The following is a 24030-nucleotide window of genomic DNA, read 5'->3' as shown; positions in this document are numbered from 1 at the left end:
TGGGCATGGATATAGGCCTAGACACGCATGGGCCTTGAAATCCTAATTAAACCTGATCCGATCCATTGCATCCTATGCAATTAGAAATTTAAAATTTTTTCATTTAGGTCCCAACCTTTTACCCTTAATTTCAAATATAAGCTACACTTTTTTAAAATTCTAAATATGGGCAAACCTTTTCTTGAAAACTGGCAAACAAGGGCCTGCATTTATTGTTGTTCATTAAATCATAGAAATTATAATACCACCAAGGTGGTATCCCTTGTGGTTTGCGGGTTCCTGTGCCAAGCTGAAGGCCCAGGTTCGAATCCCTCTGCCACATGGGGCTTAAGAGATATCTTGTAGGGTCTGCCTAACCCCAGCTTGCCTTTAAAAAAAAAAAAGTTAAATTATAGCATTGACCTTCATCGTTAAGAGTTCAAATTGTTTATTTTTTCTCATTGACGAGGGTGAATGTCTACTTTTCAATTTTCAAGAAACAAAAGGGAGTCACGTTTTTTAATATGATGGATGTTGTCCTGAGGTCCCTACTTGACTGTTTTTAAGAAACATTTGGCTTCAATTTGAAATTTCAGAAATGTTACGCCTGTATCTGAAATTAAGGGTAAAACGTTGTTCCTAAATAGATTTTTTCCTTTGAAAAATCATGCCCTTGTGTTTATAGATGTTATCCAATCAGATATATCCGATATCCGAACCTATTTGGAATCCGATTATACGGATTTAGTGAACAAAACTGAATATGATTACCAATAGGATTCATATTCGGTTTAGGATTTCATAACCAAGCTTGACAAGTATCCGAATCCAATTACATGTACTTTTTCAGATTCAATATTAGCCTTTTCCCATCTGAATTGATTCTAAATTCAAATCCAATTAATCAATATGGAATTAGTCGGGTTTAATCCGAACCCTTTACCATTAAGGGTGGGCATCGGGCAGGGCCGGCATGGCCCAGACCCAATTAAAGAGCAGTCCCTGACTCATTGGCCCAATGGGCGAATGTCCAACTGATCAGTCCAGACTCCAGCCCAGCTTAAGCCCATTTGTAGGTTATTTTTTAATGAAGTTCATAAATTAATTTTAATAATACCAAAAGCTAATAAATAAAAAATTAATGCACCCAGCTAATTAGCCTTCTATTTCTTGTATAATCAATGCAACTAATTACCTAAATAGTAATAACAAGTTACTATGCAACCAGCAACTAAACAATTAATTAGGTGGCTCAGGTTCATCGGTTGGCCCAATAATCTCTGGGCCGACTTAGCCCGGTAACCAACGGGTCAGAGCTTAAAACCTTCACCCAAACCCGACCCATTGCCCACCCTTATTAAAATTCTACTCGTAACGTATTTTTCAAAAAAAAAAAAAACTAGTGACTTATGCTTGTAATGAGTCATGGTTCGTGTCCGTGTCTTTGTGACGTACACTGCACCGTCTTGCATCCAAGTCCCAACCGTTTGAGAGGCCCTATAAAGGCAGACCCCCGTAGTCTCAAATTCTCCCTCTCCCTTCCATGTTTTCTCCGTCGCGTATATTCTCATCCGAAGGCTTAGGTATCCAAATCCAAGCAGTCTCTCGAGACTCGCCATTGTTGCAGGAGTAGCCTTGTATCTATCTCCGGAAACGGGGGAAGAGATGAGCATGGACCGCGCTGCTCAGGTACCCACGAGCTTCGGCCAGGAGTTGAGGGCGTGCCTTCGTTGCAGGCTCGTCAAGACCTACGATCAGGTCTCCTTCTTCTTATTCTCTGATTTCTTCTCTTTTTTCATTTGTTGTTCTCGTGGTGGGTTTCGTTTCCTTTTCATGGTTGTTTGCATCAGTTTCGGGAGATGGGTTGCGAGAATTGCCCCTTTTTCAATATGGACAAAGACCACGAACGAGTCGTCGATTGCACCACCCCCAATTTTAATGGGTACCTTTTCTTTTCACCTCCCACTCAATTCTGATTCCCTTTTTTTTTCTTTTTCGACGGCGCTAAAAGAGTTCCTTTGGTTCAATTGTTTGCTAGTCTTCTGTGGTCATTGAACTCCCAATTTAGTCATTTATTGTTTTCCCCCCTTTTCTAAGAGTTTCTGTAGTTTTTATATATTGGTATGTTTTTGGATCTATAATGAGGTGGTTATCACTATGAATCAAGATTATGCTCATTTCGCTAGTTCATTAAGTACTATAAATTGTGGGTTTGTGGTGTTAAAACACATGGTGTCGTAAAAAAGGTGACTCTGGAAGAGTCAAGAAAACGTGAACATAAAGAGTTTCCTTCCCAACGTGAGTGTGAACGTTGTGGAACCAGATCTGAATGCCAACGTGTGAAGAGTCCTTCTATTGGAAGGTTTCCAAGAGAGAGAATCAATTAAGAAAGTTAATCCTAAGGAAGAGTTTGTAACTAGACTTCCTAAAGAAGTTGGAGTCTGCTATATTGAACAAGGAGGAAAGACTCTCACAGTATGTAAACCTCATACATTATTATAAATAAAAAGCCTCTCTCTCATTGGATTTGATGAGCGAGAGAGAGGCCTAAACCCTTGGATGTAGATCATCTCGGATAGAACCACACCTAAAAATCTCGTCTTATTGCTTTGTGTGCTTGTCATGGTGTGCATACGCTCTTGAAATTTATGAAGTGGTACAAAATTGGGTTGAAATTGATCTCCTTTGCAGGGTTTAGGAGTAGCTCATAGTGGTTTCTCTTAATCTAATGCTTCCCGCATTGATTTTGGCCTTAATGCACATACTGTTGGAGTTGTCAGTTTCTTTCTTCTTTAAGCGAATAGTGGTTTGATTCTCACATATATAAACTGAAGTCGTCTCTAATTGTCTGTTGTTGATGAATGGGTGTTCTGACATCTCTTTAGGCTTGTAATATGGAAGATAAGAATTGCTTTGGTAACCACTAATAGGAACCATACCAAGATGATAGAGAAGTTCAAGGTGGGACTATTGTCTTGTAAAAATTACAGTGTAATTAATTTCCAATGAAACTAATTGAATATTTAAGTGGATTAGAGGTCCATTTGATGAAAAGAAGTGCACAAAAGTATCTTTAAGTATTAGACAAGGTCAACTGTTGTGATATATTGATACCTTGGGTTAAAATAAAATTTATGCCTCCATAGAATTAGACTTCATCATGTTTTAAAATATTCTCTTATAGTCTTCAAAAGGGAAAAAAAGAATATTGATCAAGAGACCTTAGGCGTCTCAATTGCTTGGAATGATACTTTCATAGCATGCGATGCATGTCCAAGGTCATTCAATCCAACCATCATTAAATCTTTTGTATTTCATTTCCACTTTGCAGGAATTGGTATGTTTCCCAAATATAAAGATAAACTTGAGGAGCTTATAAAAGATGTTTTTTGATATTTCCATGATGCTACTGTTAAAATGTATCTCCAAAACCATTGTTGTAAGTATAAATATATATACTTATATATATAGAGATACATATACATATATATCATATATGTATATGTATCTCTCTCTCTATATATATATACACACACACATTTTATTTTCTTATACCCGAAAAGGGTATCCTTGTAATTTCACATCTTTCACATATTCCACTTGGAATATGTTGTAATTTCCTTTTTTTTTGCATTTCTTTTTTTTTCTATTTTTTCTTTTTTCTTTTTTCATAAAGGTGCATTGGGGGTCCCCCCAATAGAGTCGTTGGGGACCCCCAACGGTCACAAATGTGACTGTTGGGGGCTCCCCAACGACTCCTTTGGGAGCCCCCCTTGTACCCCTTTGCTTTTGTATAAATAGGGGTGTTCCCCCTTGTTATTTCTTAAGCTTGAGAGTTTCAAGCATTTGCTCTTTTCTATAAAATACATGCCTTAGTGCATGTTTGCTACTTTTACGCTTTTGTGCGCATTTTGTTCAAGTGTTGTGTGTGCCTTCGTGCACATCGTTCATAAAGTATTTGTGCTTGTATGCGTATTGTCTCTTCGTAGACAATTTTACATGGTATCAAAGCAAGGTTGGTGATAGAGGATCATGGGATTCTTCTTTTTTGAGTGCCTCGAAAGGCGTGCTTTCGGATCTTTGAAGTTTGAATTGGTGGATCTTGTTTCTCAAATATTTTAGAAGAATCTTGTGCAAGTCAGATTTTGAAATCTTGTGTTGGTACACATTTTCTCCCTTCCTCTTTACTCCTTAATGAGTGAAAAAGAGTCTCATTTTGCTCTTGGCTTCAAACTAAATGGGTCCAACTATCATGTTTGGGCCGGGAACATGGAGGGTCATGTAAAAGGAAAGGGGCTATGGGGTTATGTGCAAGGCACAATTCCGGAACCGGAACCCAAAATTACCGTGGTAAACAGAAGTAAAATCAAGATTCTTGAGGGAGAAGAAAGAATCAAAGCCCTTGAAGAGTATTCTAAGAAGCACGATGAATGAGAAATGAAAAATTTTAAGATTCTTTCTTGTTTTTTCTCATCCGTTGAAACTAATATTAATGCCAACATTATTAAGTTCAAGAAAGTATCAAAATCTTGGCATTATCTTGAGAAAATGTATACGTCAAGGGACTTATCTCATAAGTATTACCTTCAAAAGACGACTCTCTCTCTTACTCAAGGTGAAATGACTATTAGGGAATATTTTGCCGATCTTTCTTCCATTTGGGACGAGCTTGCCATGCTTGAACCAAAATGGAGCGTAGAAGCAATTGAACTCCGTCACAAGCAACTTGAAGAAGATCGCTTCTTCAACTTTTTGAATGGGCTAAGGCCCGAATTTGTGCAAATAAGGTCATCTCTTCTATCATCGTTTACCCCTCCCTCTCTTGAAGATGTACTCACCAAATTAAGTGGTGAGGAGACTCGTATGAGTTTATGTAAACAAGGATCAAATGTTCTTGCAGTTCCTTGTAATTATGAAGAAAACAATGGGGTCAATGCCGTATCAAGACCCAGAAACAATGTAAAAACCTATCGTCCTCCTCACTTTAAACCACAAAATCAAAGTGAAAATGGTGGGCAAAGAGGGAAAAAGGACTATAGCAAAATTATTTGTCATTTCTGTAAAGAACCGGGGCATATCAAACCAATATGTCCCAAATGGAAGAAGCTTCTCGCAATGGCTACCACCGGTGTACCGCAAAAAGAGGAGGCATCTTCAAGTGAATCTCTCTCTCTAGGTTAAATAATGGAAGCCCTTTAACCTCTCTTCAAGGGAGCTACCTCCGGTGCCGTCGTGTCTTCTCCTTCCTCTCCAGGTAAAGTCTCTTGGCTTTTGGACTCCGATGCATCTTTTCACATGTCCTCAAACATATTTTCGCTTTCCGATTACTCAAAAAATGTTTCTCCATCTTTTGTTTCCATTACGGATGGAACCTCTCTTGAAATTAAAGGCATATGTAATTTTGAAACTCAAGACTTTTTTATTCCAAAAATTAGATTTATACCTAAACTTAACTTAAACCTTCTCTCTGTTTCTTAACTCTCGGACCATTGTTGCGATATTAAATTCTCTTGTGGTAAATGTTTAATACAGGATCGCCAGTCCAGGAAATTGATTGGGGAAGGCTTTAGAAAGGGAGACTTATACTATATGGACCTATGTCACATGGGTGCGGGTGCGGGTGCGGGTGCGGGTGCGACACGGGTGCGGCGCAATTTCAAAAATTTTGGACACGGGGACTCGGCTATATATATATATATATATATATATATATAAAGACTCGGTCAAAGTTGTGCCCATTAGGGGACATGTGATGAGTTGTGAAAGCATTCTGTACACTTTCTTCATACAGGAATAATTCACTTTTGGGCACTTTCTTCATACACTGTAATAATTCACTTTCTTCATACAGGAAAAAACCACAAAAACTTGAGTTGTGCCCATTCTGTACTTAAAACTTGAAAGTGTACAGGTTTTTTAGTTGTGATGGGTTTTTTTCCTTACAGCTGTAGCCCAGAAAATTTCAAAAAAAAATTCAAAAAAAAAAAAAAAATTCCAAAAAATGGACCAAAATGACCCTGGGTGCGTTGACCACACCCAGGGTCGGGTTGACCGAGTCCGAGCCGCACCCGTGTCCGCACCCGTGTCGGTGCGTGTCGACGCGGGTGCGGCGACCTTGGAGCCGAGTCCGTGTGACATAGATATGGACTCTCTTCAAGTTCCAATTTTTTTTTGTAATGTTGCCCGACACAAAGATATAAATGTGTGACACAAAAGACTTGGTCATCCTAATATCATCAAGTTATCTTATTTATACTTTACAAAAGACCTATGTAAAAGTTCATTCTCTTGTAATGATTGTATTCTCGGAAAAATGCAGAGTTTGCCTTTTGAGCAAAGAACTATGTTCTCTTCTAAAACTTTCAAAATTGTTCATTCAGATGTTTGGGGACCCACACCTGTTGCTTCAAAGGGAGGCTTTTCTTATTATGTAATTTTTGTGGATAACTTTTCCAGATATTCGTGGATCTATTTTCTTAAGTTCAAACATAAAGTATTTTCGTGTTTTAAAACTTTTCATACAATGATCAAGAATCAATTCAACATTAACATAAAGATATTTAGAAGTGATTCTGGAGGAGAATATATCTCCAATCAATTTAAGGAGTATCTTGAGGATAACAGAATTGTTCACCAAAGGTCTTGTCCTAAAACTCCTCAACAAAATGGGTTGGTCGAAAGGAAACATAGGCACATCATTGAGACCACCAGGACCCTTCTTATATCCCAAAACATTCCTAAAAACTTTTGGGCTGAAGCAGCTCTTGCTTTTGTTTATCTGATAAATCGCTTACCATCTAGGATATTGGGGAAAATATCTCTTTTTGAGGTATTGCATAAGCTTGAACCTGATTATAATAGGTTATGAGTCTTTGGGTATAAGTGTTTTATACTTACTGATAAAAATGACAAGCTCTCCCAAGGCTATTTCTTGTGCCTTTCTCGGATATTCTGAAACTCAAAAAGGGTTTCGTTGTTATGACCTTAGAGATGATAAGTTATATGTCTCAAGAAATGTAACATTCTTAGAAAATGAAAGCGGCTTTGAAAAAAATGTTTCTCAACAAGAAAATGTTGATTACTCCTTATTTGACTTGTTATCTAGCAATGATGACATATCTAGTAATGATGATGTATCATCAAACCATGATGAGAAAAATGATGGTGATGTTGGTGAATATAACTCACCCAATGAACAAGAAGGTAGAATTTCAAGTGATCCAATAACTTATTCTCGGAGAAATCAAGATACCTTTAGAAGTGCTATTGATCAATATAGTGAGTTTGTTCCTACTCTCGACCATAGAAGATTTGAAAGGAATAGGAGACCTCCAACTCATTTTGTCTTGTTTGATTCTTTCTCATCCCGATATAGGGCTTGTCTTAGTGCTATTCACTCCTAGTTTGAACCTAGAAATTTTGAAGAAGCTAAAATATGTATAGAATGACAAGAAGCTATGCAAAATGAACTTAACGCTCTTAGGAAGGCTGAAACCTGAGATTTCCAAACTCTACCCATAGAAAGGAAAACTATAGGTTGTCGATGGGTTTTTAAGGTTAAGACTAAGAGCGATGGATCACTGAAAATGTATAAAGCTCGCTTAGTCGCAAAAGGATATGGGCAAAAGTATGAAATTGATTATGATGAAACTTTTGCTCCTGTAACCCGAATGATTACAGTTAGATGTCTTATTACTATTGCATCTATTAAAAATTGGAATATTTTTCAAATGGACGTGAAAAATATTTTTTTGAATGGTGATCTTAACGAAGAAGTTTATATGGATGATCCACCAGGCATGAAGATTCCTAAAGATAAAGTTCTTCGTCTTCGAAAGGCCCTCTATGGTTTGAAAACAGGCCCCCAAAGCCTGGTATGATAAATTCACCAGTGTAATGCTGGAAAATGGTTTTTCCTCCCGTTATACTGATACTGCTTTGTTTATTAGAAAATCTGATGCAGGAATTGTGATACTATTGCTCTATGTTGATGACATGTTAATTACAGGTGATGATGTTCAAGAAGTCAAGGGTATTAAGTCTGTCTTGACTTCAAAATTTGAGATGTCAGACTTGGGTTTTCTGACATACTTTCTTGGAATTGAGGTTGCCTATTCTCAACATGGTTACTTTCTATCTCAGTTTAAACTTGCTTGTGAGATTATTGACAGGTCAGGGATTTCTGATGACAAAGTCTGCAAAACTTCTGAAGTCGTGGGATCAAAAATGAAGATTGATGACAGTGTTCTTCTAACCGATCCTACTCCTTACAGACAGTTGGTAGGCTATTTAATGTACCTTAGCATTACTCGACCTGATTTGTCACATGCTATTCACATCGCCAGTCAGTTTCAGCACGCCCCTACATCAGTTCATATGAGTGTTGTTCTGCGCATCATCAGATATTTAAAGAGAACAATGAATAAGAGAGTATTTATATCTTCCTCTTCTGAATTAAAATTACTTGCTTATACTGACTTAGATTGGGGAGGTGACCCTAATAACCGTCACTCCACCATTGCTTTTGTGTAGTCTTAGGAGAGTCTTTGATTTCATAGCGATGTAAAAAACAACAAAAGATCTCTCTGTCATCCACTGAAGCAGAATATAGAGCCATGACATTCACTACCATGGAAATTGTATGGATTTGACGCCTTTTGGAAGATATGGGAGTGCTTATCAGAGAACCAACAAAGCTATGCTGCGACAATAAAAGTGCAATTTATATTACCAAGAATCACACCTTTCATGAGCGAACAAAGAATATAGAGATGGACTGCCATTGTGTCAGGGAAGAATACTTGAAGAAGGTCATTGATCTACCGTACGTGACATCTGAGTATCAACTTGCAGACTTCTTTACAAAAGCTCTTTGTTCGCCCAGATTTCATTTTCTTCTTAACAAACTTGCGGTTATCACACCGTAAGTTTGAGGGGGGGTGTTAAAATGTATCTCCAAAACCATTGTTGTAAGTATAAATATATATACTTATATATATAGTATATATAGAGAGATACATATACATATACATCGTATATGTGTACGTATCTCTATATATATAAATATCTATCTATCTATCTATATATATATACATAATTTATTTTCTTATACCCGAAAAGGGTATCCTTGTAATTTCACATCTTGCATATATTCCACTTGGAATATGTTGTAATTTCCTTTTATTTTTTGTATTTCTTTTTTTTTCTATTTTTTCTTTTTTCTTTTTTCATAAAGGTGCATTGGGGTCCCCCCAATAGAGCCGTTGGGGACCCCCAACAGTCACAAATGTGACCATTGGGGGCTCCCCAACGACTCCTTTGGGAGCCCTCCTTGTACCCCTTTGCTTTTGTATAAATAGGGGTGTTCCCCCTTGTTATTTCTTAAGCTTGAGAGTTTCGAGCATTTGCTCTTTTCTATAAAATACATGCCTTAGTGCATGTTTGCTACTTTTACGCTTTTGTGCGTATTTTGTTCAAGTGTTGTGTGAGTGCCTTCGTGCACATCTTTCATAAAGTATTTGTGCTTGTATGCGTATTGTCTCTTCGTAGACAATTTTACAGCTACAACATGTTTGACACATCTTTCTTGGCAATGGCATTATGAAACGAATGGTATCACCTTTTTTTTCTTTTTTGAGGGAAAGTGGAAGTTTCACTAAATAAAAGGAAAAGAGGTTGCCCAGAAAGAAACCGAACAGGAGATAGTGATGGAATTCAGTGGATAATAACAGATTTCGACAGTATATGTTACACAACAAGAAGCATGTCGAAAAACCCTGACAATCATAATTCCTCAAGTGTTCCAGATGTTAATTTACCCAATCTAACCCAAGTCTTGATCCTTCTGTATTTCCACTATGAATGGTTTGACTGAAATATTTATATGAAGGCGAATTAGGAGTGAGTTGCTGGAGTCATCTTTGAATATCTGGTGGTTTCTTTCCAGCCAAATACCCCACCAGGCTAAAGATTGCCGGCATCTCCGTTTAATGGGCCACTTTTTCCCCTTAATCCTCAACCACAGTGCCAGGATAACCTGCCAATTTGACTGCATTCTGTCTAGTATGTCAGTCCATCTGCCCACACCATTGATAATATGCTTCTGAAGAAGAGCATTTCCATAAAAATTGAAGTGTAAGTTGTTCCTCCTTGTGACAGAGGTAACATATGCTTGCTAATGAGAATCCCTTCATTTTGAAATTAATCTGTGTAGGGATGCCATCTACAGACACTAACCACAAAAATATTTCAGCCCTTGGGTTTGGACTGCAGCCTATAGAGCTCTCCTATGGAAAGGAACTTTGAATGGTGAGAGGAGTATAGCAGATCATAGTCTCTGGTTGGGCATAAGCTGCGTGTAGTAGTTACCAGAAAATGGCTCTTGGGACTAGATTTGAATATGTAATATTTACATGGGTGTAGGATTAGAATGATTTAAATGAACTGAAAATTTCAGCTCTTAATCTAACTTAAGAGCAAATAAGATAAAAGGTGGTTTGTTGTACCTTTCTCCTTTTCTATTTTAGATGCGAAAATGATCGAACCAAATCCAAGATCAAGTATTTTGTCCTTTTGTTTACCAAAAAAAAAGGAAAAAAGACGGCGAAAAAACAATCCTTTGTTAGAATACTGAAATAGGGCATTATCCTCTTTAGCATAGAAGCATAGATGGGATAAACCGTCCTATCAATTGTCTCCACTAGCTAATTAAACTTAACCAACAAATAGAATTTTTTTCCTGCAATAATGGTGAGAGACACATAGAGCCTGTGTATTTATTATGAACACCTATAAAACATTTACATCATTATAATTGTGGCATAAATATGTTAAAATATATGTATGTGTGTATATATATACATATGTATATATATATATGCATATATTCATATATACTTATTTTGTCTTGTAATAGTTAAATGCCCTATATGGGCATTTTTGTCTTTTCGCATGTATGTAAATACTATTTATTAAAACAATATTTTTTTCTTTTTGTTTCATGTTATTAAGGGAGACCAATGAGAGCTCTATGGTCTTTTCAGACCATAGAGTCGTTGGGACTCCCAATGATCACAAATGTTTTGTGACCTATGTCACACAGACTCTCCAACTAGGTGCCGCACCCGCATCGCACCTGCACCCGCACACGATGCGGTCAACCTGATCCTGGGTGCATTCAACGCACTCAGGGTCATTTATGTCCAACTTTTAGACTTTATATATATAATTTTTTATATTTTTGCCGCACCCCGCACCCAAGTTTTTTGAAAGTGCCGCACCCCGGCACCCACACCCATATGACAGTTTGTGACCCTTGGGAGCTCCCAAGGGTCTCCCTCGGTTTTTGTTGTGTATAAATAAGGGTCTTCACCTCCTATTATTCTCATGCTTTTCCAAGCATATATTTAATAAAGAATATTTTTTTTTAGTTGTTGCCCTTTGTTGGCTCTTTGTATTGTCCCATAATGGACTTGTATTCTTTTGTGATTGTTGTGCCTTCTGCCCTTGTCCACTATTGGACTTGTATGTGCTTTTGCACTTTGTTCTAATAATTTTGCATACTTCGTTACATGGTATCAGATGAAGGTTGCTCTTGGTCCTTTGGGAAAATGGTCATATTGTGATTGTGAGATAGCATTCAAAGTGTTCATGGTGCTTGCGGAACTCAAGGTGGATGAGTTCTTTTCATATTTTCTCTTTTTCTATCAAACCAAAATAGAGAATGAATAAAAGATAGACCTCCCCTTCAAATTAAATAGTTCCAACTACATAATGTAGGCATCCACTGTGAAAAATAACCTCAAAGGCAAGAAGCTTCGGGGATACGTGATGGGCTCTATTCTGGAGCCTCAACTCAAACTCATTAAGTTGGAAGCAAATCAAGAAAACACGTTGGAAGGAGATGCTCAAATTCAAGCCATTGAAGATCATCAATCCAAGGTAAAGGATTGAGAAAGTAAACATGCAAAAATTCTTGCATGGTTCATGAACAATGTTGAGCTCAAAATATGTGTCAACATTGCTAAGTTCCGCAAAGCTAATGATGCGGTTTTTTATGAAGGCTATGTATACCCAAAAACACCTTTCAAGGCAATTTTTTTAAGAAAAAATCCATACCATCAATCAATGGGACATGAATGTCCGTGACTACTTTAGTACTCTTGATCCTCTAAGAGACATTATCCCTTCTTGAACCCAAATGGGTTGCTAGTGAGGATGTTCAGTTAAGAAGAGAACAAATGAAAAAAAAACACTTTTTTCATGGGCTTAGGCCTGAATTTGAACAAGATCTTCTCTCCTCCATCTATCTAAACTTCTTTCTTTGGAAGACGCCGTTGCCGAAATATGCCAAGATGAAACTCGTCTTGGTATGATTAAGGGAGGAGATGAAGTATTAGCCATTTCTAAACTCGACAATCATGTGAAATCTTACAAGCCTCCACACTTTGGGAGGCAAAATAGCTATAATGGTAACTACATAAAAGTTATTTGTCATCATTGTGATGAATCGGGGCATATAAGGCCTAATTGCCCCAAGTTAAATGATTCTCCAAAGAACAAGGTGGCTTCCGTTGAAGAATCCACACCAAAGAAGGATGAACCAAGTAAGGGAAGAGACTCTTTTTCACTTGTTCAACTACTGGAGGCACTTCAACAATTACTCAAATCTTCATCTATATCGGGTGCTGCAATAGCCTCATCTTCTCCTCTAAGTATGTCTTCTTGGATTTTTGATTCGGGAGTCTCCTTTCATATGACACTTCATAAGAATGGTCTATCCGATTCATGCACTAACTCAAAAACTACCTATGTTTCCACTGTCGATGGAAGATCTTTGCAAATTAAAAGTATTGGAACCTTAGATTCCTTTCAAAATTTTTGTGTACCAAAAGTTAGGGTTGTTCTACAATTAAATTTAAATCTCTTTTTCATTTTTCAAAATTTCGATTATGGATGTGAACTCTCCTTCTCATCTAAGGCTTGCTTTGTACATGATCTCCAGTCTGAGAAGCAAATTGGGCAAGGTCATAGGAGGGTAGATCTCTACTTCATGAATTATCTAAATCTTCTTCTAAATTCTTTTTGTAATTATGTTCGAGAAAAACATATTGAAACTTAGCATAAAAGACTTGGACATCCAAGCTTCTCAAAGATGTATTTTCTTTTTAGGAAAAAAATTTTGTAATGAAAAAGATTTAATTTGCAAAAATTGTATCTTTGAAAAGATGAAGTTCATTCATTTTCCTAATAGAACTTTTGTCTCTAAGAGACCTTTTGAATTAGTGCATTTGGATGTTTGAGGACCTTCTCCCGTCATATCAAAAGAAGGATTTTTATATTATGTTACTTTTATCGATGATTTCACTAGATAACTTTAAATTTGATGTGTTCTCTCTCTTTAAAAAATTTCATATGATTGTTAAAATCAATTTCAAATCAACATTTTTATTCTTAGATCTGATTCGGGTGGTGAATACCTATCAAATGAGTTTCAAAATTATTTAGAATAAAATGATATTTGACACAAAAAGTCTTGTTTTAGAAATTCTTAACAAAATGGATTAGCCGAAACAAAACATAAGCATATTATAGAAACCACTAAGACATTACTTATTTCTAAAGACATTCCAAAAGTTTTTGTGCCGGGGCCGCTCTAACATCAACGTATTTGATAATTAAAATGGCCTCATCATCCTCAAAAAATGTATCTCCTTATGAAAAATTATTTGAAAGAACACCTGATTTCAAGCGGTTGCGAATTTTTGGTTGTAAGTGTTTTGTGCTCTTACATAAAAGAGATAAATTGTTTCCAAAAGCCATTGAATGTGTATTCATGGGTTACATGAGAACCAAAAAGGATATAGATATTTTGATCTTAAGAGTAACAAATTATATGTTTTTAAAGATAACCTTTTTGGAAAATAAAAATGGTTTTGAGAGAACCAAGAAAAAGAATGAAGTAGATTATGCCTTTCTATTCGATCTCTTGCCACAATAAGAGTTGACCTCTTGTGATGATTCTTTGAATGATAACTATGATAATACCTTGAATGATAATGAAAATGGTGATAATAATGTGTATTAAGATGATGAGAATGCGGAATCACCTATAAGAAATGATGATATTGTTGATAAACCCATACAAATATATACCCGCCGTGAGCAAATGAATCCTCTAAATGCTTTTGAAAATTATTCACAAAATTCATCTTTAAAAGAAACCTCACTTAGAAGATCCAATTGTGTCTCTAACCCACCAAGTAGGTTTGTATCTTATGATGCATTGACACCAAATTATAGAGCATATCTAATAGCTTTACATTCTTATCATGAACTATCACATTATAATGAAGCAAAAGATCTTTCTCAATGGGTTAAAGCAGTGAATATAGAACTTAAAGCCCTTGAAAATGCTAAAACATAGTAAATAACTTCATTATCCATAGAGAAGAAATCTATAGGATGTAGAGTTTTTAAAGTTAAAACCAAGAGTGATGGGACTTTAGAAAGATATAAAGATAGGTTAGTGGCCAAAGGGTAATCTCAAAAATATAAAATTGATTACGAAGAAACTTTTGCCCTAGTAAATAGAATGACTAATGTTAGGACACTCATAGCCGTTGCATCTATTAAAAATTTGCCTATATACCAACTAGATGTTAAAAATGCTTTTCTAAATAGTGAATTAAATGAGGATGTTTATATGGATCCTCCACCGAAGTTTTGTATTGAAAAAGGTAAAATTTTTAAACTTAAAAAAACTTTGTATGGTCTTAAACAAGCTCAAAAAGATTGATGTGGTAAATTTAGTAATGTAATGACTCATCTGAGTTTTCATTCTTGCTATATTGACACCGCTCTTTTTGTCAAAAGTACAGGTTCTAAAGTTGTTATTCTTCTACTTCATGTAGATGATATGATAATCACCAAAAGTGACAAGCAGGAGTCAGTGCTATTAAGAATATTTTAAAAGAAAATTTTGATATGTCTAACTTAAGTTTTTTAAGATATTTCTTAGGTATTGCAGTTGCGTACTCTCTTAGATGATATATTTTTTCTCAAATGAAACTTGTTGCTGACGTTTGTACTAAGTCAGGTATTTCACATGACAAGAAGATAGAAACCCTTGAAGTGATTAATGTTAAATTAAGACTAGAAGATGTGATTCTACTCCAAGATCCTACACCTTACCGCCAACTTGTTGGGTCTGTCACTTGTCTATCACTCGGCAAGATATAGCTCATGCAGTTCACTCCGTCAGCCAGTTTCAGCATGCTCTGACCATTGTACACATGAGTGTTGTATTAAGAATTGTCAAATATGTCAAGTATACTATAACCAAGGAAATTTTCTTATCCTCATCTTCGTCATTAGATTTACATGCCTATATTGATGTTGAATGGGGGGAATCCCAATGATAGAGTCTCAACTATTGGTTTTTATGTATTTTTAGGTTTCTTTGATTTCGTAGAGATGCAAGAAGCAACAAAAAATATCGTTATCTTTAACGAAAGCCAAATATCGTGGGATGACTACGACAACTATGGAGCTTGTACGACTAAGAGGTCTTCTCAGAGATATGGGAATAATAATCTCAAAACCTTCGAAAATGTGCTGCGATAATAAGAGTGCAATTTATATTGTAAGTAACCACACCTTCCATGAGCAAACCAAACACATTGAGATGTATTGTCATTATGTTTGTGATGAATATTTGAGAGAAACCATTGAGTTGTCGTATGTTACATCATAGTATCAACTGGCTGATTTTTTCACCAAGGCTTTTCCTGCTTCTAGGTTTATTTTTCTCCTTAACAAAATTTCGGTTACTGTGCCGTAAGTTTGAGGGGGAGTGTTAAAATATATGTATGTATGTATATACATATGTGTATGTACATATATTCATATATACTTATTTTTGTCTTGTAAAGTTGTAATAGTTAAATGCTCTATAGGGCATTTCTGTCTTTTCACATGTATATAAATACATTTTATTAAAACAGTATTTTTTTTATTTTTTGTTTCATGTAATTAAGGGAGACCAATGGGGGGCTCTATGGTTTGGACTCCCAACAGTCACATTGTGACCGTTGAAAGCTCCCAACGACTCTTTGGGAGCTCCCAATGGTCTCCCTCGTTTTTTGTTGCGCATAAATAAGGGTCTTCACCCCTATTATTTGCTTTTCCAAGCATATATTCATTAAAGAATATATTTTTTAGTTGTTACCCTTAGTTGGCTCTTTGTATTGTGCCACAGTGGACTTGTGTTCTTTTGTGCTTGTTGTGCTTGTCCACTATTGGACTTGTATATGCTTTTGCACTTTGTCGACCTCGAGCTGCCAAGCCCGGGACTCACTCTCTCTAAGACGACGCGAAAAGTCCGCCTTGCATATCTCTGCTCAGGAGCAGCCTGTATATCCGCTCCTTAGCTTCCAGCCGCCGACCGAGTAAGCGTGGATACGCTCCAATTCCTTGATGCGGCGTGAGCTGATGGCATAAGCACTCCTCTGTAAAAAACAAAAAGCAAAAAAAACGGGATTACAACGAAAGAGACGAAAGCAGAAAATGCACAGTACCAGGTTTGACCTGGGCATCCAGCTCACGCTGTAGCAAAAAAAACAAGACCTGAACCCCTTAGAATCATGCTCTGCAACATGTGCTGAGCTCTATTATGTTTATCACCTTTAGAATCATGCTCTGCATTAGTTTTTTATATATGTTTCCAGTTGCATCTCTTATATGCAGCTAATAGTCCCACTGAACTCTCTGAGCACTGTGCCTAGGGGTGGGCAACAGGCCAGGCTGCCGCAGGCGAGCTGGCATGGCCCACCATGTGCCAGGATTTTGACCCCAACCTTGCACAGCCCGAAAGGAAATTAAAAATTATATATATATATATATATATATATATATATATATATATATATATATAGAGAGAGAGAGAGAGAGAGAGAGAGAGAGAGAGAGACTATGTATTTATTTATTTATTCATGGGCTGGGCTGGGTTGGCCCGACCCGACCCAATTAGGCCATTGGTCAGATATTCAGCGACGAGCTGGCCCGTCAATTGATGGTCTGGGCTTGACTGTTCCTGGCCTGGTCAACGGCCCGGTTCATTAGTGGGCCAGACCAGCCTGTTGCCCACCCCTAATTGTATTCACCAATTTTTCCGAATGAAAGTATCCTTTTATCTTACAAGCCAAAGGAAAAAGTTGTGAGTGCCCACCCGACAATGTCCAAGAAATCCCTTCATTTCTTAACAATCATCTCGTTTATTTATCGTTTGTCTGTATGGATATCTTTATTTCATTCCTCTTTGTAGGTAAAATGATGATTTCTCTGGTAGTTCAGAACTTTATAGATGCCCAACCATGTACCACCTTGCTAGTTCGTGTTACATGCATTGCTTCAGTACTTTGTCAAACTATTTTTCACCTCACAGTTTTTTCGTGCATGCCTAATTACGTTTGACTTGTTTCCTCTTTCAGGATGATTTCTTGCATGGATCCAACTAAAAGTTGGGCAGCTCGTTGGTTGAGAATTGGTAATTGGTCTTGCACTCTGAGCCTTTTATTTTAGTCTGTGTGTATCTGCGTGTAACATGTGATGCACTCCACACCCACGGAAAAAGGGACAAGGATATTGCTTGGGATTCTATTTCCAGTTTGATAGTACATTTGATAATGTAAAGCTTATATGATTCTTTACAGGTAGGTTTGTTCCAGGCTGCTACACACTAGCAGTTTCTGAGCCACTCCCAGAGGAAATGCAGGTCTGTGTTTTGTATTCCTTGCTTTATAGATATTGCATTCTACCCTGTACACTCTGTTACGATGTTGTTTTGAAGGAATTTTATGCAGGCTGTTTGTGAAGACAACAATGTACCGTATGTTCCTTCAAAACATATATGATTGGATCTAGTTTATCATTACTTGTGGTATGGACAGGTTTTGTAATCTCTCTCTCTCTCTCTCTAGAATGAGCTATGCATTAAACGACCCAAGTTTGTAGCTATAGTCAGATATGGCCATCATACATCCTAAACTTGCCAGCAATGTCATTAGGGCTATATCTTTGTAAATCAAGCAGGGGAATATGACAATATTTTAAATAAACTGCACCAAATATGCTTCTGTTGTTAAACAGGCTTTCTCAATGCTAGAGTGCAGTATTGTTTTGCTGCAATAAGGTTCATCCACTGTGGACAATAATGGGGCTCAACACAAGGGCAAAAAGTTGGTTATTCACCAATACTTTCTGTGTTTTGGTGCTGAATGGGTGCCATCTCACGTTTTCCCCCTCGAGGGCAAGACCAAAATCAGAAATAAACATGATCCATGTCACACAAATACTCTTTTGACTCCTGTTCCGTATCCCCCTTATATGTTAGTCATATTGGAAATCTTATAGAACGGACTGTATCCCTGTATTCACAGCCATATCCATGCGACAAAAAAATATTACGAGCAGTTGCAATTGTCATCTACAACGAGGAGCATAAGCTTATGTTATTCGCACACACGAACGTATGCACACACATTCTGACAGAGTGCCCTTATTTTTATAACCCCTTAGGTCTTGCATAATGTGGTCTCATATAACTTTTCTGAATCTTCAAGATGTATGTGCGTGCAGGACATTCTGATGTTTCATTTTGGTGGCTTCACTATGAGGACGGGGCATTTGGCATGATGGGCAATGTAGTCGCTGACGCTACCCAGAAATGCTCTGCAAAACCATTTAGTAGTAGCTTGATCAGTTGCCTGTACAAGAACCAGAGTAAAAATAGAGATACTGAAGAAAACAATAGAATTTGTTTTTAGCTCTGTGAATGTGGTCTTCGATTTGCATCCTCTTGAGGGCAAAGCTTGTGTTAGTAATTGCCCTGCTTTTTGCATTGTTCTTGTTGGAGATGGGCTTTAGGGTGCACTTAATTGTTCCTTGACTGGAAAAGAGAAATTTTTGCCGGTGGTTCGGAAAGCATCTGGCTTACCGGTAATCTCCCATTCCCATCATCGAATGGCTAACAGATTACCTTTTGATGGTCCCGAGACCACGGCTCCCCACAACGATTAGATCTGCATGAAGTTGCTCCGCAAGTTGGCATATCACTTCCTTTGGTTCTCCTTCGGTGGTCAATGATTCTGCTGTTACCTGAACGAGCATAACCTGATTGTTAGAGTTTGTGTTGCCTGCTAATACTTGGTTGAGCTTTGGAACTCATGCTAGGAAGCAAGTGACTTGGTCAGTCATTTACTAGTTGGCACACGATAAATCACAGCTCGGGTCCTGATTGGGCGTGTCTAGCTGCAAGCAAAAATTTATTGGCCTGGACCGAATCCAATAACTCGCCTAAGTCTAGCTGTGTGTGTGTGTGTGTGTGTGAGAGAGAGAGAGAGAGAGAGAGAGAGAGAGAGAGAGAGAGAGAGAGCTCACATGTTTTTGGTTGCATGCTGATACAGCACGCTCTAGGAGCATTGCACTATTATGTTTTTGACCTTTCTTTACTGATTCCAGCACTGCAGGTGTGATAGAAACAGCTGCACAATTTAAAACATAATTCATTATGGCGCTCCATTGTTGAGGGCTCCTTTGATGCCCACAAGGGCTTCACACAGCTGGTTAGGTGGGTCAGGTTAAGGCATTCAAGTTAAAGGACGCCACAAATTCGATAGTTGGTGTGTGTGTGTTCCTTACTGCAAAGTGGAAGCTAAAGGAAAACTATCTCCATTGATCAGGGGAGTAGTACTCATGGGGTTTTGCACTTCAGACACTAGAACAGGGCCACGGTTAATGTGGCACCTCTCACCACTGCAGGGTCGCCTGTGTGGCCGGCGTGGTGGTTGTGAGGGTGCTGGGATTAAGGCTCCGATCAAACCTCACTGGAACTCGGGTGTGTCTGTAGCTTTCAGAGGTTGGCCATGTAAGACAGGGTGGCCGTGGGGCCCCACCAAGAATTTTCCTTGCTTAGGCATTGTGGCACCTCTTGGCCTGTAATGGAACATCTGATCTATAATAGTGTTTTTCTTTTCATAGTAGAGCTGGGGGGATTACGGCCCCACACTTCTACAAATAGCGCTAAGCCAACTCAAATAGGCCAGAGGCCTGTTCATACTACCAGGCAGTTATTCAACCACCCATATGCCAGTGGGTTTTGAACTTGTGAAGTCCCATCACATGCTGACTTACACAAACTGCTCCTCCCAGATGGTAGGAGTCCCTGTTGGTTAATAGTGGTTTCTCCTTGTTATCAAAAAAAGGAAAAAAAATCGTGAGTGGTGGTGTTGTGGGTTTTCCCTTAGCATCACATGATGACCAATTTCATGAACTTTAGGTAGAGCTGAAAACGGTTCGGATCAGGAACAACTAAATACATGGAGGAGTCTGATTCAAAACAGCCAAAAATTGCGAAACCTCCATCCTGGATCCGACCCGTTAGCATCCATAACTTTAGGTCTTTCACTGTATGGAGTCAAAAGAATTCGTGAACTTCATCCTAGCTAAAACTAGAGGACCACAACATCATCTCCTTCTCAAACGTAGTAGTTAATGACTTATGAATTTCATTTGCTGGAGTGAAAATGGATATTGGATTACCTGGTCCAGCAGGGAATACATTATGATTGAGAGGTAGCTGGGCATGCAGAAGAACCAAGCTTCCAAACTCTTGGTTCCCATCTACAAACAGGTGGTCTAATACCCAATTGAGTGCAAGAAAGCTACCTTGACTATCATCAACCCCAACCAAAACCTTCTTCTTCACCATCTCTTCTTCTTCTTCTTCTTGTTTGAGAGTTTGTTTTCCTTCACTGGATGCCATCTTTTTCTATTTTCCCTTGAGCTGATAATTGATATGTATGTTTTTAGCAAAGACAGCAGCAAATCCTACTTATAGGGCTCAAAAAACAATGGGACCCACATTATCTTTTTCTTTTTCCGTTGGCGTTATGCTATAATACACAGACCACTAGATAGTTATGCTATAATACGCAGACCACTAGATAGCATGATAAGGCAATTATTACATGGCTAATATGGATATATCCTGTGACATTGAAAAATCACTTCAAAAAACGGGTTTCATTAGTTTTGAATAGAGTAAGATGGGTGTATTGGATATTAAACTAATTTGCCAGGTAAACTCTAATAAAGCAAATCATAAGTGTTGATATATCTTCTATGGCATCGAAAATTCACTTCAAAAAATGGGTTTCTCTAGTTTTGACTAGAATTAGATTGGTGTATTTGCTACTAATCTAATTTGACATAAACAGTGTAACAAAGCAAATCATAGGGGTTGATGTATGTTCTATGGCATTGAAAAAATCACTTCAAAAAATGTTTTTTGTTTTGTTTTTTTAAGTTCTAGTTGGGTGTGGAGGGTATTACTTTATTTTTTCAGATATGTGACAAGTGTAAACCACATAGCATACTAAAAGCACGCGGTTTTGTTTGGTGGGGGATGAAAGAGAAAGGGAGTGGCAATAAGTTAGAGAAACAAACCAAAGGGTGCTCCGCTTGCCTGGCATGAGCAGTTAGTTCAAGTCACCTTGTGTTGGGACGTTGCAAGTTCGAATTCCAATGGTATGGTTGTTTAACTGATAAGGGTTGGCCTACCCCACTTTTCTCTGTAAAAAAAACAAGTTAGAGAAATTCTCAAAAAAGACAAAAGCAGCTAGAAGTTGCTTTCTGCTTTTCCTATACTTTGTCTTGAATCCATGAGTTCAAAACTAGGAAATCAAACCAATGACTGGTTGCTGGTTTGTTGGTTTTCCTGAATTTGGAAAGAAGTTTTTTTTTTTTCAAAGGAAATTTGGAAAAAAAGTTTTTTTTTCAAAGAAAGTTTGGAAAAAAGTTTTTTTTTCAAAGAAAATTTGGAAAAAAGTTGCACAAGGACTAGAGACATGTAGTGCACTTGGTTGGGCAGCTTCATTTGCTTCAATTTGAGTCCGTTGTTTGAAAGGTTGTGTATCAAGGAAATTAGTCAGCCCGGAGGGTGTTGGTTTTATGGGGTTCTCTCGCGGCTGTTAGACGGGTGGTTAAGGTTAGAATCTTGTGGTAATCATATCCTCTTGTATAAGCCGAAGCCTAGCATAGGCCCTATCTAGGGGTGACGCCGTGAGGGTCTTAGACTCAGAGTTTTACACCCCTGGGATGGTGAGTATCTCTGGTCCCAATCATGGTTTCTCCTAGTTATAAAGAGAAAAAAAGAAGGAAATATGATCATGTGTTAAGGATTTCCAAGGCAGCCATGTAAACTCTTGTTCTCCCGTATGCAACAGACACTAACACAAAATGTGACTTGAGGTTTGCAAATTCCTTACAGAATACAGGAGGACACAAAATTTTTATTACTTTATTGATAAAAATTATTTTTTATACTTTAGTTTATAAAAATATATTTATTAGTGGGAATATTAGTACATATATTTAAAGCTAATAAATATTGTCTCTGTCTAAAGGGCATGTCACATGCCACGTCATTGGGCGCACGTGTCCTGCCTTTATGCGCCCAGTCAAAAGTGGTGTGTCCCTGTGACATAGGTTTTCCCTGCTAAAGACTTGCTCTTGACATGGTGCATTGGATAGTGAACCACCATTTTTGTTTTCTTAACACAGCTTATATGAGTGTGTTCATAGATAGGTCCAAACCATGCATGCAAGTCTAAAGAGCAAAAGTGTCGCAAGAAAACCAACTGGGGGCTCGGCTTGTCTGGCAGGAGTAGTTAGTGCATGTCACCTTGTGTTTGGATGTCGCAAGTTCGAACCCCAAATGGTATGGTTGTATAACTGGTAGGGGTCTGTCTAATCCCAGCTTTCTCTGTCAAAAAAAGTGTCACAAGAAAACAGCGACATGAAGCACAGAATGGGTTTGGATAAAAAAAACCAACATTGCATAACGAAATCATATGGTATGCATGGGACTTTGGGACATCATGCTAAACTTAGTATCTAAATTTGTCGGATTATAAACAAAGAAAAACTTTAGTGTATGTGAAATATCAAGTTCTAATAAAATTAGATAATTATGGTAAACTTGCAGCTAATTTTGTTAGAAGCTACAAGCACAAGATTAAGAAAATATTAAGAGGGTCTTGAATCCATCATCTACTCTTAAGAGACACATGTTTATGCTTAACTTGGCAACTAAATTTGGTATAGTATATGAAGGGAAGAGTGAGCAAAAAGTTTTTTTTTTAAATGATGAAGGAAACCCTCACCGAGAACTGGGTCACTTAATGGGCCTGCTACCTGCCTCCCTGCGAGGTAAAACTACAGGTTGAAGATACAACCACCCAGCCTTACGTACGTAATAAAGCAACGGCAACCCTCATGTACTAGCGGGATTCGATCCTGTGCCTTCAGCTTGACACAGGACCCCGCTGACCACATGGGTAATCACCATATGAGAGCAAAAAGTTCAAGAGCCCGTTTGGATGACACATAAACAAATTAACTTGGTTTTGAGAAAAACTTAGTGCAGAACCTACTGGGCGAGGGGGCTGGCTGATGGGGTTTAATCACTTGAGGGTGGGCCATATGGCAGAGCGTCATTTTCTCCAAAGCGCCACCACCTGAACGGCTGAACCCTAGTGGGGGTTGAAAAAAAAAAAGAAAAACTGATTTTATTTCTTGAATGTAGGCAGCTAATTAACAAGTAGTTAACCTAGCTTTCAATAAGAGGTTCTATCAACTCTACCATGTGTGAAAAAAACAGACACATGGCAATAGGCACGAAGACCTGATTGGGCTGGCTCAGCCTGCGATACCAACGGTCGTTGTGCCGACAGCATAAAACTCTGAGGCTAAGACTCCTGCCCCCCGGAGCCTATGATATGAGTTGGTCTATACAAAAGAGGGACACCCATGAGAATCAAACCTTTACAGCCCATCTAGCAGCCAAGGCCCCCCACCCCACTAAGCCAAACCCCCTTGAGGCATAAGGTCTGAGCCTTGAATTTTAATTTCTTGGCTCCCCCACTACCTAGCAAGTAGCAAAAGGATAACTAAGGCATGAATATTAAAAACCTATTTCTTTTTTGAGGAAAT

General features: G+C 38.0%; 2 protein-coding genes across 3 annotated transcripts; one reads left to right on the top strand and one right to left on the bottom strand.

The window, feature by feature from the left end:
• Nucleotides 1-1515: 1515 nt before the first annotated feature.
• On the top strand, nt 1516-18960 carry LOC149827596 (transcription elongation factor SPT4 homolog 2-like). 2 transcript variants are annotated; one of them, XM_090019524.1, is made up of 6 exons: nt 1516-1737; nt 1830-1921; nt 17469-17524; nt 17691-17752; nt 17841-17917; nt 18616-18960. In XM_090019524.1, the coding sequence occupies exons 1-5, from the start codon at nt 1645-1647 to the stop codon at nt 17889-17891; spliced, it is 354 nt and encodes a 117-aa protein (XP_089875650.1). In that variant the 5' UTR covers nt 1516-1644; the 3' UTR covers nt 17892-17917; nt 18616-18960. The 2 variants fall into 2 exon arrangements, with proteins under 2 accessions (XP_089875650.1, XP_089875649.1); XM_090019523.1 differs by having other exon boundaries at nt 17841-17927.
• Nucleotides 18478-22805, bottom strand: LOC149827595 (universal stress protein A-like protein). The gene is made up of 6 exons (XM_090019522.1): nt 22721-22805; nt 21484-21608; nt 20578-20821; nt 19417-19520; nt 19016-19134; nt 18478-18708 (listed from the first exon to the last, which is right to left on the bottom strand). The coding sequence occupies exons 3-6, from the start codon at nt 20798-20800 to the stop codon at nt 18630-18632; spliced, it is 525 nt and encodes a 174-aa protein (XP_089875648.1). The 5' UTR covers nt 20801-20821; nt 21484-21608; nt 22721-22805; the 3' UTR covers nt 18478-18629.
• Between the last annotated feature and the right edge of the window lie 1225 nt (nt 22806-24030).

The sequence above is a fragment of the Nuphar pumila genome, chromosome 10, assembly GCF_984573655.1.
Source record: "Nuphar pumila chromosome 10, dmNupPumi1.hap1.1, whole genome shotgun sequence".
In the NCBI taxonomy this organism is placed as follows: domain Eukaryota; kingdom Viridiplantae; phylum Streptophyta; class Magnoliopsida; order Nymphaeales; family Nymphaeaceae; genus Nuphar; species Nuphar pumila.
Note: the sequence above shows the minus strand (reverse complement) of the source record. Positions and strands in the feature narration are given on the sequence as shown.